Source organism: Drosophila busckii, chromosome X (genome assembly GCF_011750605.1).
Source record: "Drosophila busckii strain San Diego stock center, stock number 13000-0081.31 chromosome X, ASM1175060v1, whole genome shotgun sequence".
NCBI lineage: Eukaryota > Metazoa > Arthropoda > Insecta > Diptera > Drosophilidae > Drosophila > Drosophila busckii.
This window is the reverse complement of record NC_046608.1, coordinates 16,073,010-16,091,466: the sequence shown is the minus strand read 5'-3', so window position 1 is coordinate 16,091,466 and position 18,457 is coordinate 16,073,010. Positions and strand designations below refer to the sequence as shown.

General features: G+C 36.3%; 2 protein-coding genes across 2 annotated transcripts; one reads left to right on the top strand and one right to left on the bottom strand.

Annotated features, from left to right (window-relative positions):
* The first annotated feature begins 1,070 nt into the window (after positions 1-1,070).
* LOC108605407 lies at positions 1,071-9,036 on the top strand. The gene is made up of 5 exons (XM_033294501.1): positions 1,071-1,128; positions 4,551-5,089; positions 6,027-6,486; positions 7,035-7,434; positions 7,502-9,036. The coding sequence occupies exons 1-5, from the start codon at positions 1,071-1,073 to the stop codon at positions 8,886-8,888; spliced, it is 2,844 nt and encodes a 947-aa protein (XP_033150392.1). The 3' UTR covers positions 8,889-9,036.
* Positions 9,037-16,060: 7,024 nt separating this feature from the next.
* Positions 16,061-16,826, bottom strand: LOC108606191 (potassium voltage-gated channel protein Shaker-like). The gene is made up of 2 exons (XM_017996049.1): positions 16,455-16,826; positions 16,061-16,390 (listed from the first exon to the last, which is right to left on the bottom strand). The coding sequence occupies exon 1, from the start codon at positions 16,702-16,704 to the stop codon at positions 16,462-16,464; it is 243 nt and encodes an 80-aa protein (XP_017851538.1). The 5' UTR covers positions 16,705-16,826; the 3' UTR covers positions 16,061-16,390; positions 16,455-16,461.
* Positions 16,827-18,457: the final 1,631 nt, after the last annotated feature.

Genomic DNA, 18,457 nt, shown 5'->3' with positions numbered 1-18,457 from the left:
TAACAAACTATTATAAATTATAATAATTTTGTTAGCGCCGTTAGCTGCAGCTATAAATATTTAATTATATGTTGCTTGGTGCCGGTTTCTATTTTAATTGTCACTTAAGTTTGCCCTTAGAGCAATTGTTGCTGCTGCTGCTGCTGCTGCTGCTGGCACTGAGTTCAATAACCCAAGAGCGTTAACAGTTAGTTACAGTTATGAACGCGCTTAGCGCATATCCTGTCTAGTGTTATACAATAGACTAGACTAAAAATCGCTTTGGCTGCAGCCAATTGCATGCAATTGTTTTAATGCATTTTCGTTTTTTTTTGTAATTGCAGGTTATAGGCAATCAATCGGGCAATCAATCAGCACTCAATCAAAAAGCCGCTGTCTGTCGCAAATTGGAACAAGTGAAAGCTTTAAAAGACAAAATTGAAGCTGCCGCTGCCGCTGCTGCTGCTGCTGCTGCAATTGAAGTTGAGGCGAGCTGTGCAGCGTCTGCCACATAATTCAATCAAGCGCAAACAGTGAGACGCCCAAGGTGGTTCAAAGTGCGACGGCCTGCTCCGTCAGTCAGTCAGTGAGTCAGAGACGAAGGCGGCACATAGACGTAGTCATAGTCACAGTCACAGTCACAGTCACAGTCATTGGCCGTGGCCAGGAACCAGTAAAGCAGCAGCAACGACGACGACACTGAAGAGACTCGAGACTCGAGACTCGAGACTGGAGCTCGACTCGACTCTGGCAGGTTCACAAATAAGTGAAAGTGAATTTGTTTATGGCATATTGCTATTACCAAAGCGCAGCGCAGAGAGACAGCGCATAACAGCATAAAAGCCAAAAACAAAAAAACATTAACAAAATATATTAAAAAAAATCTGCATAAATCTAAATAAGTAAACAAAGGCGCAATGCAGCTCTGATTGACTTTCAAACAACAACAACAACAACAACAAGTGACAACAAAGTGAACAAAAGCAAGAGCGCCTATCAATGTTGATTTGAAACGCAGCAGTTTTCTTAAACAGTGTTAAATAATCCAAACGAACAACAACAGCAACAGCAACAACAACAACATTAACAACATGTTAAACGCTTCATTGTTGTTGTTGTCGCTGCTGCTCGCCAGCTCGCAGTTTAGCGGTAAGTGCCACGCCTCTCATAACTTACACTTGCGCATTAATTTAATTGAGCGATGCTCAAACCAAATGTTGTCTTGTTGCTCTTGCTCACTTCCCGCTGTCAAGGGCGTAGTCTGACTTATGTTTTGGGGGGGGCAGTAAGCAAACAGTTGCTAATTATTGAGGGAGCGACTATTGAAACTAAGAGCGTACCTAACTTTTTGTAAAGAGCATTCGAAATTAGATACTTAATAAATTACTCTTAAGTCGCCGAAGTTTTTGCTTAACACTTAACGCTCTCAAGGACGTAGCATGAATAATGTTTGAAGGGGTAAGGGGCGCTAATTTTTTACATTTATTTTAACAAATTGCTAATTATTAAAACTAATTTATGCAGAAGTTAACATGAAGGCGCGCACTTTGCTTTTTGTGAGTGGCGAAATATACGAAATATCCAAAATCTAATAAATATAAATGTTTAGCAGCTCTGCTTATTAACATTTTTAAATATTTAAATTATTCAAAATTAAAGCATTATTTTTAACTTATATTTTTTATTGTAAACAAATTATGAACATGAGTTTGGGGAATATGAAATGATTTCAATGATTCAATTGTTAAATTCTTTTGAAAATATTGAAACATTATTATTTTTTTTAATTTTTATAAAAGCAACCTATAATAATATAATTCCTTTTTATATAGCTCTAAATTTTTAAATTTTTTTTTTATTTTATTTTATTAATCTAGTTATATATAAATATTCTAATAAAAAAACATTTGTGCAGCAATTTAAATGTAAATAAGCAATAGAACCCCCTTGCTGACTACGCCCTTGTCTGACTACAGCTCTTGACTTGCTCCAAGTGCAATTGCTGCATGTTTTAAATCTTTTATAGCACTTTATGCTCTACCCCTAACATATATGACACTTGTGTCTCTTATCAATTGCTGGGCTCACTCATTTTTTTCTGCTTTTGTATATTTGTTTATTGTGTAGGTGAAATTTAGCGTTGCCTCCCACTTTAGTCAAAGTTTCACTTGACAATTGAGTGCGCGCACTTGTGTGCGTGTGTGTGCATGCGTGTGTGTGTGTTTGTTCATAGTTGACAGATTGCACAATCAGCGTAAATACCGAAAGGCATGAAAAACACTTGTGCTGCCCTCCAACTAACTTGGGTTTGTCTGTTAATTGGCAAAACTGCAATTGATCGATAAATTTATCGTTCGGCTGTCATAAATCTTAATATTTTTGTAAATTGCTAAAAATTATGTTTCTTTTTTTTAAAGCCATTGCATATCGATTTGTTTTACAACACAGGCTAAGACTGGCTTGAAATACTTTCACAAATGTTCGTTTGTGGCAAAGTAAAAGGCGCAGCAACTGTTATAAAACTGTCATAAAATGCATAAAAAAAAAAATAAATTAAAATTCTTTCAGTGCTATGCAAAAAATAATAACACAAGTGCATTTAGCTGTAAACTTTTTACTGATTGAAAGTAAAAGCGAAGTTATCTTATCTTTTATTTCATTTCCAACTACTTGGCTAGATGGAATTTAATGCGCACCAATAAATTATTAAATTAAAACATCAAAATTCACTGAAATTATAAACTGCATATTAAAAAATATAATTTATTTGTTTATTTTATTGAACTGAATTGGTTCATTAATAATGCAAACAATAAAAACATCACAGCTAGTTAGATAAGCGAGCTTAAATTAAAATGTATGCGAAATAAATTATGTAAAAAAGTAAACAATTATTAATTAAGAGCTGCATAAAATATATACAAACTATTTTCATTCATTGCTTTATGTGTGATTTTATAATTATGCTTAACTCAATTTTTAATTTATGTTTGAATTTCTGTAAATATTTGTTGTAGCTTTTCTTTATTTTTGTGAGTTTTTTCTATTTTGAGAATTCTTATGCAACAAAGTAAACAAATCTCGCTTCAACTGCTGTAACTTTAATTGCGTTTGCAGTTAGATAATGACACTCAACTTGCAAAGTGCAAAGCAAAGCAAAGCAAAGCACAGCACTTAGATTTAATTGACTGTCATATAGGGGCGTATACTTAACGTAGCCAAGAATAACAGTTTGACAGTTGCAAGTTGCAGTTCTGTGACTCAGCTTGGCATCATATTAATGCCAAGCCATTTAGATGCGCTGCCTTTGGCTTCCTCATGCCCAAAAAAAAACTGCAGCGCTGCTGTTAATTTAATTTTTCGCTATTTCTAATGTGAATTCATAGCAATAATTATTACGTGTCTGGCTTGGCGACGTGTGTGGCGATGCGTTGACAAATTAAGTTTGGCTTGGCTCTTTGGGCTGCTTTGTCAAAGCGATCACGATCACGCCTCGACGCGACTCCAGAGCCAAACGCTTGCGGTTAATAGAAAAAGAAAGAGACGAACGGACAGACGGACGGACAGACCTTTTGATTATGTCATACGAACACACGCAGCCAAATTATGGCGCAGACGCTTTAAAAAAAAAAAGAAATATAAAAGCAAAATTAAAAAATTATATATTTTTTACGCGTAGCTATTAAAGAAATTTCAAGCGCTTCAGTTAAACTAAAAGCGTTTTGCTTATGACGCCAACAAGCGTTGGAAATTTAACAGAACTTTGTCAGCAATAAAAAATATTATTTCTATTTCAATTGTATTTAATTATAAATTGATATATCAGTGCAGTTATTATGCTAAACAAAAATAAATATAATAATAAAATATGAAAGTAAATATATAGCATGAGCTTTGATCTTTTATAAATATTCATAAATAATAGATATTAAGAAATGAATTCAAAACTTCTTTCAGCTTAATATTTTTTGCTATAAATAATATTTAAAATCAGTTATATTTATTTATTTATTTATTTTAATTGTAGCCTAGAAGAATCAGTTATATATTTATGTTATAAATATTTGCTTCTTTTCAAACGTTCAAATTCACTCTTTTTATTTATTTTGTCTAACTTTTTTGGTTTAATTTATAGGTTCGTATGCATTTAATTAAATACTTAACAATATAAATTTTTTGCCTGAAATTTTAGTTTGTTTTATCTTAATCTGCTGTTGAGCATAAATAAAAATAAGTTACATATTTTATAGTATTTACATATTTGTTTTATCAATCAATTTATTCAAAAAGAGTTTTAATTGTTTTGCTATCTAACTCAGTTCTTAATTAAAATACTAATACATGTATTAAAACAATTAATTCTTTCATAAATCACTTTTCGCATATTGTAAACAATTTTATTTGTATTCGCACAACATTTACAAATTGTTCATAAATATTCTTATGGCTTTGTTGCCACTTTGAACAATATTTATATATATTATATATAAATCTGAACTTTGCCTGAGCCTGAGCGCGTGCGCTGCTTACGAAGCTTTGAATTAATTTTTTTTTTTTTTTTTTTGGCAGAGTTGAAGAGTGGTTCTTGATTCTTTTTGACAATTTGACGCACTTGTCGCAGGCGGTGCAGGCGTCGCTGCTGGCGCACGAGCAGCTGCAGCAGCAGCGGAACTTGCAACATGGACGCAGCAAGCGCGAGGTGAAGCGCGTCTGCTATGGCGAGCTGGGCTGCTTCGAGGACTCCGGTCCGTTTGCCTATCTGGAGATGCTGCCCTCGCCGCCCGAGGAGATCAACACCAAGTTCTATTTCTACTCGACGCGCCAGCGCTCCGATCATCCGCTCATGGAGCTCTCGTTTCTCAATATGACAGCGGCCTTTGCTCGCGCCAAGTCCAAGCGAGAGTCGGACACAACGATGGACACGCCCACAACGAGTGCGCCCCTGCAGACGCAGCTGAATGGCACGACGAGTCCCAAGAAGCCGCAGCCACCGTCCATAGATGAGCTCGAGGGATTCGATGAGCTCAGCGTGCGCGTCATTGTCCATGGCTTCGGCTCCGCCTGCCCCCATGTCTGGATCTACGAAATGAAGACGGCGCTCATGGCTGTTGTAAGTAGCGTACAGTAAACACTGCATATAAGCAAATTAGCTGAGCCACAAACCCTCAAATTAATGATTATGCAGCTGTTTAAAGAGTGAACTCATTTTGGTAAATGATTAAATAATTGCGATTAAAACAAAATCGTAAATAATCTAAAGTAATTGCTTAGTATTTATAATGATATTTTAACAGTTTCTTTTAAGGCAGACTGTAGTCTAAGCTGTAACAAAAATTAGAAGTTTTATTTTATAAAATATTCTAATAAAATCGATTAAGAAGTGATCAGTGATCAGTGATCAGTGATCAGTGATCAGTGGCACATAGAATATTTAATTGCTTGTATATAAAATTTCCTAAGCCTTGTTATTTAATTTTTAATTGTTGCTTTGCGCTTGTTAATTTATTGCATAAAAATTAAAGTAGAACATATTAGAGAAATGTTGGGATTTAAAAAGTTATGGTTGCCAGACTTTGAGAGGTAATATAAGCTAGATTGAGAAAAAAATAATCTAGAATAAGCGAGACACAAAATTTGTGTGAAAACTCAAACTCAAATGTAAAAAATAATTTAAATCGAAATTTATGAGTAAAAAAAAAACAAAGGTCAGTCCCTGGGAATTTCATAGAATTACAAAGTAAATTTACCATATAGTAGCAAAATTAAAATAAGCTAGATTTCAAGCTATTTCACTGTCAAAAAAGCTGGATCTAGCTTATAATAAGCTAATATGGCAAGACTGCATATGAATAGCACACAATAATATTAAATTTGTTAAGTGTTTTTGATATCTTTTTGTAAAGTCTTAGAAAATTTTTCTTTAACAATTGAAAAGCTAATAAGTTGGGAGTTTTTTAAAATTTTTAAATCTATTTTTGACAATCAATAAATTAAATATTAGTTGTTTATATAGAATTTATTTAACTTCTACTCAACGCATTTCGTAGGAGGACTGCATTGTGATCTGCGTGGACTGGCAGAATGGCGCCACCTTTCCGAACTATGTGCGAGCTGCGGCGAATACGCGACTCGTGGGCAAGCAGCTGGCCATGCTGCTGCAGCAGCTGCAACAGCACAAGGGACTCAATCTGATGCGCACCCATGTCATTGGGTTCAGCTTGGGGGCGCATGTGTCTGGATTTGCGGGCGCCGAGCTGCCCGGATTGTCGCGCATTACGGGCCTGGATCCGGCGGGTCCGCTGTTCGAGGCTCAGCATCCCAAGGTGCGGCTGGACAGCAGCGATGCGGAATTTGTTGATGTCATACACTCGAACGGCGAGACGCTTATACTGGGTGGACTCGGCTCCTGGCAGCCCATGGGCCATGTGGACTACTATCCCAATGGCGGACGTGTCCAAACGGGTTGCTCCAATTTGTTTGTGGGCGCTGTAACGGATTTCATTTGGTGTAAGTGCATCCAAGCAAAATATTAAATCAAATTAAAAATGAAAAAAATCTTTCAGTATAAAAATTATATTTAAAATCAAAAATACTAATAACTAATTTAAAATATGCTTGAGAAATTTATGTAAAAAAATATAAACAACAAAGCGAAATACTCAAATAAGAATTATACATAAATATATATACTGAACAATATTCAAATAACTTGCAAAACATATGAGCAAAGCAATTAAAAAATACTTAGAAACAAGTGCTAGAATAAAAAATAAAATGGATAAATATTATTTGTTTATTTATGCAATTTGTTGCTTTAACTCTTTGCATAAAATAATAATAAATAAGTGAAATAAGTAATAAGCATCAAAAAGCAATAAATATACATTTTTAAGTTATTGTTGTAATATTAAAATAATTTCACTTACATTCAATAAGTATTTGCTGCTTTTTGCACTTTATTATTAACTTTTGTTATATTTAATTATTAACTTATATGTTAACTTAACTTAACTCATATTTTTTGTTAACTTTTAATATTCCAAATGCATTTGCAGCCGCCCAAGCAGCTGAGGATGAGGAGGGTCGCTCGCTGTGCAACCACCGACGCGCCTACAAGTTCTTCATCGACTCGGTGGCGCCACGTTGCATGTTTCCCGCCTTTCCCTGCGCCAACTACGATGACTTTCTGAAGGGCAAGTGCTTCCCGTGCGCCCAGGACGACGAGGACTTGGCCGAGGGCGTGCCACGCTGCGGCAACATGGGCTACTATGCGGACAGATCGACGGGACGTGGGCAGCTCTACTTGCTGACGCGCGAGGAGGAGCCCTTCTGTGCGCATCAGTTCCAGCTGCAGATCTTCAACTCGTTCAACGATTTGCCACTGCGCACGATCGGACGCTTGGAGGCCATACTCGAGGGCGATGGCGGCCTCAACGAGACCTTTGCCATATCCGAGTAAGCGCTGCCGCTTTAATTTTTTTGCTTTTCTTTCAATTTTGAAACGCTTTGCTTGCCTTTACAGAAAGGACGACTCGGAGTTCTTTGCTGGGGATATAGTGTCCAAGATTATTGTTCCGCATCCGGCGTTGGGTTTCCCCACTACGCTCAGCTTGCACTACAAGTCGTACAGCGGCTGGCTGTCCAAGGGCCTGCCCCACTGGGACATCGACAAGGTGGTGCTCACCGACAGCTTCGGACGCAGTCACTCGCTCTGTCGTCCGAGCACAAAGCTCAGCAGCGGCAATCCAGTGCGCATGCGTTTGCAGGCGGGCAACTGTGAGCTGGACAATCAGCAGGACTACACCACCATTACCAGCACCACCACCAGCAGCAGCAGCAGCAGCAGCAGCAGCAGCAGCAGCAGCGGGAGCAGCAGCACCGACGCGCCAGTGAGCGATGCCAGCGTGCAGGAGTCGATGCTGAGTGCCAGCGTCGATGGCGTCGAGAGCGTCAAGCAGCGCAAGGACATTTTCAATTTGGGCACAAGCTTTAAGCTCGCGCAGAATCAGACCTATCCGCTGGAGCAGACGGAGCAGCAGCTGCCCTGGCAGCCCATACTCATTGGCAATTCACTGGACAAAAGCGAAGCGGAGCCGGCAGAGTCCAGTCGCAGCTTGTCCGCCACCAACGAAATCTTTGAGCCTGTGCTCAAGGATCGACGCTTAGCTCTAAATCGCGGCCGTCAGCTGCAGGAGGACAACAGCGCTGCCAGCACGCCGGAGATTGTGGAACCGGTGCTCAAGGCCACAACGCCACGCAGCAAGCAGGCCAAGGAGCTGCAGCTCACAGCCGAAACTGAAGTCGATAGCACCACCACCATCGCCGCCGCCGCCACCGCCGCCACCGCCAGCAGCAGCGAGCAGGCCACACCACCCAAGCTGCTGGCACAAGCGCAACACTCGGGTAGCGGGCACGAGGTGCAGCTGCTGCCGTTTCGCCTGGGCGAGCTGCTGCAGCGCGCCGAGCGCTACGCTCGAGAGACGCTGCTGCCGCTGATCTCGGTGCAGGCGCCACGCTTCTTTGGCTTCAATGTAACGCCCGCCGAGCGGCCCAGCGGCGAGTCCAGAAAGCCACGCTATATACCGCGCTACGAGGAGGCAGCCTTTCGCAATCACAGCTCGACGCGTCGCTCCTCGCCGCAGGCCATGCGTCGCAATCTCTTCAAGCTGCTGCGCTCCCAGAGCAAAGCGCAGCCTCAACCACAGCCGCAGCCCGCAGCAGCAGCAGCAGCAACTGCTGGCAATGAGTTCAACTATTATACAAATCAGCTGCTGGGCGAGTCGCGTGCCATGCGTCCCGAGTCGCCCGAGTATCGCGCTGTCTTCATTGAGCTGCCCACGTATCGTCCGCCCAGCGCCAGAGCGAGCGTCAACGCGTTGCCACGCACCCGACGGCAGCTGCTGCCCTGATGAGCTACACTGAGGCAGTGGATAAATAAATACACCTTGTGATATGATTTTCAATTGGCCCAGGGCTTGGCCTAGCTCACACACACACACACACACACACACACATACACACATTTATATATATAAGCCTAGCTCCTAGGACCTAATGTAAAGCAAATAATTTAATAGTACATATGTATATGAAAATAAAGTAATAAAAAGTAAACAGTTCTGTGTTCTTTTCTAGGACTGCTGCAAAGTCCTTTGGTTAGTTCGTTGCTTAAGTCTTTCTTGTTTACATTATGTATGGAAAATTTCCATGCAAAATGTTCGTTTTTTAGCTCTTGCTCCTTCGTTATCCTTCCAATCCCGAAAGGATATGCATTTTCGTGCTTCCTGGCATCGCATCTATCGAACTGTATACCAGGATATTCAGGATTGAACAATAAAATTGCCAATAAAATGGCCATATCTCGAAAGGATCAGGACGCATTTCCAAAATTTTTGGTTCCCGGCCCTCACAGGACGACCCTCTATCGATTGCCATCAAAAAAATATGGGGTCATCTAAATGTCTATTAACTTAGAATTTTTCAGCCTCAGGGCGCGAGCAAAGTGGCCAAAAACACAAAATCCGCGTTTGTTCCGCGTTTGTTTTTGGCCCACTTTTTGCGACCCACCCCCTGCAAATTTTTTCAAGAAATTTTATTGTTCAATCCTTAATATCCTGGTATACAGTTCGATAGATGCGATGCCAGGCAGCACGAAAATGTATGTCCTTTGTGGATTGGAAGGATAACAAACGAGCAGGAGCTAAAAAACGAACATTTTGCATGGAAATTTTCCATACAAAATGTAAAGAAAAAAGACTTAAGCAACGAACTTGCTCCATTTAGCATATATCCCTTAAAAATAAAAAATAGAAGTAGTGTCCGGTATAATAACTGTTTATTTATTGCCAAATGCATTTTGTTAATTAAACTACAATTTAGCACTAAGCCTTACAGCTAAAATTAAAAACATTACTTATGCCTACAAGTTATAACAAAAAATAATAAGGACTAATGACAAATGAGTAAAAATAAAGAAACATTAAAAATTAAGTTTTAAAGTTAACCTATTATAAACAATAAAAAATACAAAGAATGAATTAATGAATGCATTCTTTGAAATAAAAGTAATTGATGCAGCATCCCTTCAAGCAGGAGTAGCAACTATTGTTGTTGCTCCAGTTATTGCAGTAACTGCCCAGGATGTAGATCCGACTGCAGTAGCCAGGTATTGTCTAAGATGAAGTTCTGCGTTCGATTCAGGCGCAGCTGGATGAGAGCGTTGCGAGCTACAGCTGCATTGACTGAAGAAGGCATTGCGAAGGATATCACCGACATACTAAGCGCCTGCACCGAATATATGTGCGCCATTGATGTGCACAAGGATGTGATAGCCATTGTCAACTGCTGCAAGTTCATGTGCAACAAGATCATCCATCTGAACCAGTCAGTTGTGTGACAACCCTCATTGCAACACCACCACTGACTCCGGCATGATTTCCTCCACGAAGTGCTGCTAGGAGCTGTTCGAGACCATCATCAAGCTGCCCGCCAACTCCAGCTCCTGTTTGATGGATGCCATCGTCAATGTCTGTGTGGATAATATGTAAACATTAATAACGATCTGAAATTTATGTATTTTTATACTTTTATAGAAATAATGCAAGCATATTAAATAAACTCGAACTATTTTTATAAAATATAAAAAGGTTTATGCAAATTAAATGCAAGAAGCAAGAATTGAGAAAGCCAAACAGATATGCGTTAGTGTTAGGTAAATAAGATAAAACACACTCCGAGTCAATGCTGAGGCTCTCTTAGTTTAAAGCACAATAAAACGTGTAAAGCACTCAGACAGGCTCTGAGGAACAGTTTATTGTAGAAGCTTTGAGTGAAATGGCGTAAGATAGGCAAACGCAAGCAAGGAACAGTTAGTCGTCAAAGCATTGAGTGAAAATGGCTTAAGAAGAGCAAACGCGAGCAAATTAATGAAAACCAAACTGCTTAAACTCAGCGAACTTTACATTTTCAATCATTAAGCACTTGTTATTTGTTACTGAGAGCATTGATAACAATTGTTATAGACTTACTTCAGCTTCATAGATTGCTTGTTAATAAACATGTTGAAATTATTAATTATTATTACACCGATAATTCGCGCACTGCTTGTTCAATCGCCAAGAGTCCAAACTCAACTAACCTACGTGCGTTCTTATTCACTCCCATACACTCGTTCGTTCGCTTGCGCTCGATCGCACAGAGCTGCTGCTGCGGCCGAACGAGAGCGTGACCCAAGAGCGCAGTCCGCTAGCTTGTATTATTGTATCATGAGCGTAACCCTTTCATTGCTTAGAGAGCGCTCAAGTTACTGCGCGTAGTAGGATGAGTGAGTAGGTGGCCCAAGTGCGTTCTTATTCACTCAACCTCCAACACATGCGAGCGTCGCTGCTTTGCTGCTCGTGTCTTTCGTTCGTACGGGCTCGATTGATTGCTCAGCGCTGCTGCTGCGGCCGAACTTGAGCCTGGCCGTTGCGTTGCTTAGAGAGTGTCTCTCACCGCTGCTGCTGCGTCCGAACGAGAGCGGGGCCGTTTCATTGCTTAGAGAGCGCTCAGCTAACTGTGCATCGTGCGATGAGTGAGAGCGTGAGTGGGTTTTGCTTTGACGATTGCTGACTTGAGTTAAACTTTGGTTGAGTTGTTTTTCTTCAAAGCGTTTGAGCTCGCATTCCCACGTGCAAGTTTGCATTGCGTATTATATTTGAAATTATAAACAACTATTAGTAAAGCAATTTATATAAAGCGACTTCATACCAATGCACCTTACTTATCTTTCTTGTATATTTTTTAATAAGCAAATACGGCAAACTTGCGCTGTAAATATTTAAATAATTAATTAGTTTCGATACTTGATGCTAGAAGCATACTTGCCTTATGTTTTGACTTGATCAATTACGAAGTAACAGCTAGAGATTGGGCTATTGTATTTATGATAAAAATGCAGAGTTGTCTTCTTGTTTAATTACTTTTATTATTGTAATAATAATTTTTATTTATGTGTTTGTTGTTGTTGATGTTTGGTGTTGTGTCTGTTTGTATTTTATAGCTGGTTTTGTTTTCATAATTATAATTTAATAATATAATTACTTTTTCGTTTTGTTTCTTGTTTCATTTGGTTTAACTATTTATAAAACATTTCACTTTTAGAATCTTAACAATTTGTTGTTTATTAATTTACTGCAGCATTTTATTCATACACATATATATATATAATATATATATATATATATATAGCATTATTATATGTATTTATTTTTGGACTAGTTCTTGCAGCTTTTCTGACATTTATTAGCTGCGCTTTGCTTCCTTTGATTTTGTTTACGAATGAAAATTTGCAAATGTTCTAAGACTCCGCTGTATGCTAGTGTGTGTGTGTGTGTTTGTTTATAATATAATATACTATATTCATATGCAATTTATATATCTTTGTTTATTATTATGTTGAGCTACATGTGTCAAATATTGCAGTGGTACATTCTGTGGCAGGAACAATCAGGAAAATCAAAATTTGTTGAGTGTAATTAATTGAATTACCCTAGCCGAGTTACATTTCAATTTTTGGTAAACTCAAAGTTAATGGATTGCAGTTCAAAACATAAAGCATACGCACGGTAAGCCACACAAATTAAACTATGAGGTTAAGCTCAGTTTGTTCAACAAATTTCTCCGCTAAGGTTGCCTAAAAATGTTGCTTGGACTCATGTACAGCTATATGCATATATATAATATATATACGCATACTATATATATGCATATAATTGTGTGCGTGTGTGTGTGTGTGTTTTTTTTATTTATTCCAGTCTTCTCTTTTATTAATGTATTTGTATGATAAGTTATTCGTTTGAAGCTTGTATGGAGGGGGGCAACCTAAGAATTGACAACATTTTTTATAGAATATATTTTTAGATATTTGCAGTAAATTTCATAGTTTGCGGGGTGAGGCGTGAGGGAATTGGTTTTAGCACAGCTTGAAGTTTTTGCATTTAGTTATTGAAATGTGTGTGTTTATGTGATTTAATATTAATTGTTTACTAATTTGTTTTGTTGGTTGCCTAAATTAAACAAGATTGTTGTTGTAGCTGCTGTAGGCTGAACATTATTTACTTTTATTTTAGGCATAGACTCTTAATATTTGCATTAGCATATAGTTTTTCATTTATTTTGTTATTTATTATTTGTGTGTTGCTGCATTATTATTTTTTCTATTTTGTTTTTAACTTAATTATTTTGGCAAGTTTTTGTTTTTTTTATATTTATTTATTTTATCATATATCATATCACTTTTCAGTTAGCTGCGCCTGCTGCTATCTCACTCACACTAACAACGCGCTCTCGCTCGCTCGCTCATCCAATCTCTCGCTTTAACTTTTGCTGCTGCCGCTGCCGCTGACTTTTGTTTACTACTTAGTTAAGCCTTGTCTAGCATTATAATAATTAATTTATATATATATATATAAAAAAAAAACAAAAAAAAATATACATATTATTTATATATTTTGCGGTTTTTCCTTTTTTATTCTTGCATGACTTGAAGACGATATGTTTTTTTATTGTTTTTTTTATATATTTTGTTGGAGTAATTATATAATTATCATAATAATCGCTATGCATATTATATTATTAAGATATTATGTATCTTAAGTGTATTGCTCTTGGTTTTGTTATTAATTAATTGGCTGCACTTTCAACACTTCTCGAACCCAAAAACTAATCACTATATGGAATATATGTATAGCTATGCATATATATAAACATATATACATATATGTATATATATACAAGGCTTAAAACATTTGATGGGCGCTTCAACTTTTGTTTACAACTAAATTTCTTTTTGCATTTGTTTGTTATTTAAGGCCAAATCAAGTATACGTCAAAATATACACTACACTCGAATCGAAAATCAACAAATTCGTTACCTCAACTATTCATTATTAACATAATATTATTTAGTTATTTACTTGTTTATATTTATTTTTACTGTGTGCGTGTGGACGGTATTCAAAGCTGTAAATTGATTTGATTTATTTTATTTTTAATTCGCGTTCGCGTTCTTCCCACTGTCTGTGCTGTCGGCTTTAAATATTTCCTTTATGTTTTTTTACATATTTACATTGTTATTTAATTGTTTTCTATTTATTTATGTTTTTTTCGGTACAAATATTGTTTATCTTATATATTTTCTTTTGCTATATCTTAATTACAACAAGCAGCAAATCAATAATAATAAAAAAAACAATTTTTTCTTCAGTCGCATATTGAACAGAAACATACTAGACTTATGTATGTATATATGTAACGGTATATACACATATATATATATATATATATATATAGATATATATATGTACATATGACTCTTATACTATTATACAGTTATGTGTGTATATAGTATATAGTATATGCATGCGTATGTTTCAGCTTTATTGATACTTTGTTGAATATTATTTGGTTGTACTTGTTACTTGTTTTTGTTTTTTCGAAATGTACTATGGGCCATTTGGACACATTTGCTGGCAGAGAACTGATGGCTCGAAAGTTTTGCAAATATTTACAAAATTACAAATTGAGGCAGCGTTGTTGAAAATATAATTTTCACCAACGTGTTAAATATTTTTTGACAGCCAAAGTGCCGAAATGCTCCATAGTGCTATGGTCCAGAGTAATAGCGCTCGTCGCCTCTTTCTTTCTTTGTGTTTATCTAACAAGCTAAATAAGTTAACTAGCATCGTTAAGCCCTAGAAGACGTTTCACCAACGTGAGAACTGAAAATTGTTGTTGAGTTTTTTTTTGTTTTTTTTTCTTTTTGGAAAACTTTGCTTTGGAAGCTTTGCACAAAAGTTGAAGTCGTTGAAGTGGAATGGGAAGACAACTCAAGTAATTGGAAAAAGATGAGATTTTTTAAGTTTTGATAAAAAAGTATTCAGACTACTACTGAAAAAAACTGAAGCATAGTTTGTTGTTGTTTAGTTTACTTTTGATTAGAATTTGTTATGTTTCAAAAGATCAGCTCTGATCAGCAGGCTTTAGTTATAGCTGCACATATATATTTATGTGCGTGTGTGTGTGTGTCTGTGTTTTTGTATGTATGTGTTTATGCTTTAGGCCTTTGTATACATAGCAATATGCTAAGTTTAATTATTGTATTTGTATCGTTAGCAGCTTTGTTTTTGTTTATACTTTCGTTTTATTTTTTCGTTTTTTCTTCTCTTTTGTTGCAGTTTTGTTTATTTTGGGGTTTTATGTCTATGTCAAGATGTTCAGCTTCAGCTTTTGTTTTTATTTCTTATTTACAAAATAGCAGTATATGTATATTTAATATATATTTATATATGTATATTTATTTAATATAATTATTATTTTAAACTTAACGGCAGTTTTGATGTTTTTAGCATTTTTTCATGTAAGTATCTGTGTGTGTGTGTGTGTGTGTGTGTCTGTGTATGTGTGTGTGTGTGTGTGTATATATAAATGATAGCTTGCTATAGTTGACAACAGTCTAGTACACATAAATAGTTTCATTTGTTTGCATTTGAAATTTACTTGTTAAAAACGGACAAATATATGTTTTTTTTACTTTTTAATATTTTCTAAATATTTGTTTTATATATTTTTTTTTAGACTATTGCCTAACTGCGATAAAGTCCGCAGTTGCTACGTCTGCGACTTAGTTATTATTATTACTTTTATATATATGTTTTGTTTTTTTTTTGTTTTGTTTGAAAATTGATTTCATTGTATTTGGTTATACTAATATTTTGTCACTAATATTTTAATAATAGAGCATAATTAAAAGTTAAAAATAAAATTAGCAATTATTGTATGTAATGTTGTTGTTGTTGTTTGTTTGTTGTTGTTGTTGTTGTTGCTGTTAGCTAGCTTCTAAAGAAAGGAAGAAACTCCAATTCGTTAAGTCTACTAAGTTTAAGTTTTTTTTTTGTTGATTTTATAATTCTTGATTATAACAATTGTTAGTTTATAATAGCTAAATTTGAACATAGGTATCAAGTTGAGTTTTATTATATATAAATAGTTAATTATTATTATTGTGTGTTGTTTATGAGTTATGTAAATTTTTTTAGAGCGCAGCTGCATTACAAAAAGAAAAACAGAAAATAAAAAACAAAAAGTAAATAACAATAAATTTGAAGCTAAAACGCGAGTTTAAGCTATGCCTAACAAGCTGGAGAGACTGTTTGTGTGTGTGTGTGTGTGTATATGTGTGTGTGTGTGTGTGTGTGTGTTGTTACTGTAATTTACAACTATGCTGCTTACTAATAATTATTATTTTCATTATTATTATATTTATTTGCTGTATTTTTAATAAAATTCTAAATTTAGACTGCTTTTGATGACGTTTCTGGCATCCAACGTAACATTTCACTGCGCAAATTTCGTACATTTTCCATTTGTTTGACTAATAGCAAACAAGAAGAAGAATTTCAACAATTCAACAATTCAACAATGTGTTGCATACTTACCTAGTAGTCAGACGTCGGTCTCAATGCTGACGGCCATGGCGTTGTTGTGCCTTAACTGGAGGCTGTTTGTGCTTCTGGGTCCATTGAGCGATTGCTGCTGTCCTGGCTGCAATCCTTGCTGCTGCTGCTGCTGCAATTGCAGCTGCTGCTTCTCAAAGGATTGCTGCGTGCGCAGAAAGGGAACCATATGACGGCCCGTATGATCAGTCAGACCTGGCGTAGTTGCATCAATGCCATCATCCAAATCCATAATGTCCGACGACGATTCGGAGAGTGAGGATTTTTTCAAATGTTGACCTAGTCATGGGGAATGTTTATGTGTGTGTGTGTGTGTGTGTGTGTGTTGCATGCACCATGATGATAGAAAAATAAACAATTAGCAATGTGTCTAAGCTAATAAAAAGCTATATTCAAATAAGTTATAAATAAGATAGAGAGATAGATAGAGAGAGAGAGAGAGAGAGAGGTAGAAAGAGAGGTAGAGTATGTACCTAGTGCACCAGGTAAATATGAACAACTTGTAACGTGGTTGAAATTTTGGCTCTGCATCTCCTCCTGATCCGTTTCGCGGTGATAGAAGTAATTGAAATTACTGACGATAACCGGTACCGGCAGTGCGATTGTCAGCACACCAGCGATCACGCACAAAGAGCCGACAATTTTGCCCCAGAAGCCGACGGGCCTATATGCATATCATTTTTTTTTTTTTTTCGTTTTCATTTTCATTTATTTATATTTATTTTTTGTTGATTTTTATTATTTTTATTATATATATATATATATATATATATATATATATATATATATTTGTTGATGTTGTTGTTGTTGGCAATATTCGTTTCATGTTATAAATGCGCATTTGCATATTTAAATTTGATTTTAAATATGCAAATTTGTTTTCGTTTCAATTATATATATAATAAAATTTTTTGTATTTGTTTTTCAATATTCTAAAACTTACTTTAAGCAAAGAAGATATAAAACTACTGTAATATCGAAGAATTAGCAGCAAATAATAAAAGAAACGATAAAAATTCAAGTAAATTCTCCTATAAATTAAAAATAATTATATTCTTTTTTCTTTTTTCTTTTTTTTTTTTTTTGTGGTTAGTTTAGTAGTTTGTTTCAACGCAAATGTAAGCCAAATCAAAAGATATAGTGTGTATATATTATATATGCAACTCTAAGTGTGTGTGTGTGTGTGTGTGTATTAGCGTGTGTGTGTGTTGGTGTGTGTGTGTATTGGTGGATAATGCACACATCGAAAGCAATTTGCGGTTTGTTTGTTTGTTTGTTTTTTTTTTGCCATTGGAAAACACAAAAATCATAGTTTTGGCTAGGAGTAGAGTATAGTAGTTGGTAGTATAGTTGGCTAACAAAAAACCGAAGCGTTATTGCCAAACAAAATATGTGGAATTAAACAAAATGTGCCGGCGTTTGGCGTCGTCGCTGTTAAACTTGACATAAACATGGAACACACACATATTCACTGAATGAAAACCCAATCGAGCCAAGCTATATATACATAATGATATATATATATATAGCGCTGGCTAGATCGGATCAACAATTTCTTAGTGCGTTTCGTTCAATCAGCACAACGCTTAGTGCTGATTAAGCAAACGCGCAGTCCAGCGAGTGTCTCAAGGCGTTGAGCGACGTACGTTGTTTGGGAAAAGAGAGAGTTAGTTTACTAAACAGATAGATAGAGAGAGAGAGAGAGAGAGTTTGAGAGAGAGCGCGCGACTGAGAGTGTAAGTGAGCGTGATGTGTTGTATGAAAGAGAAAGAGAGAGAGAGAGAGCGAGCGAACTATGACTTGTGGGGTTGGTGCTCGGTGCTTACAGTATGTTAACAGTACACTGTTAACTGTTAACATAACAGCGCTTGCTGCTGTTAAGCTTTGTATGTGTGTGTTTCAAGTGATTCAAAGTAAAAAAGTCAAGTGAATTTTGCAGTTTCATAAGTTTATATATATACATAGGCTATATAGTTAATTATATA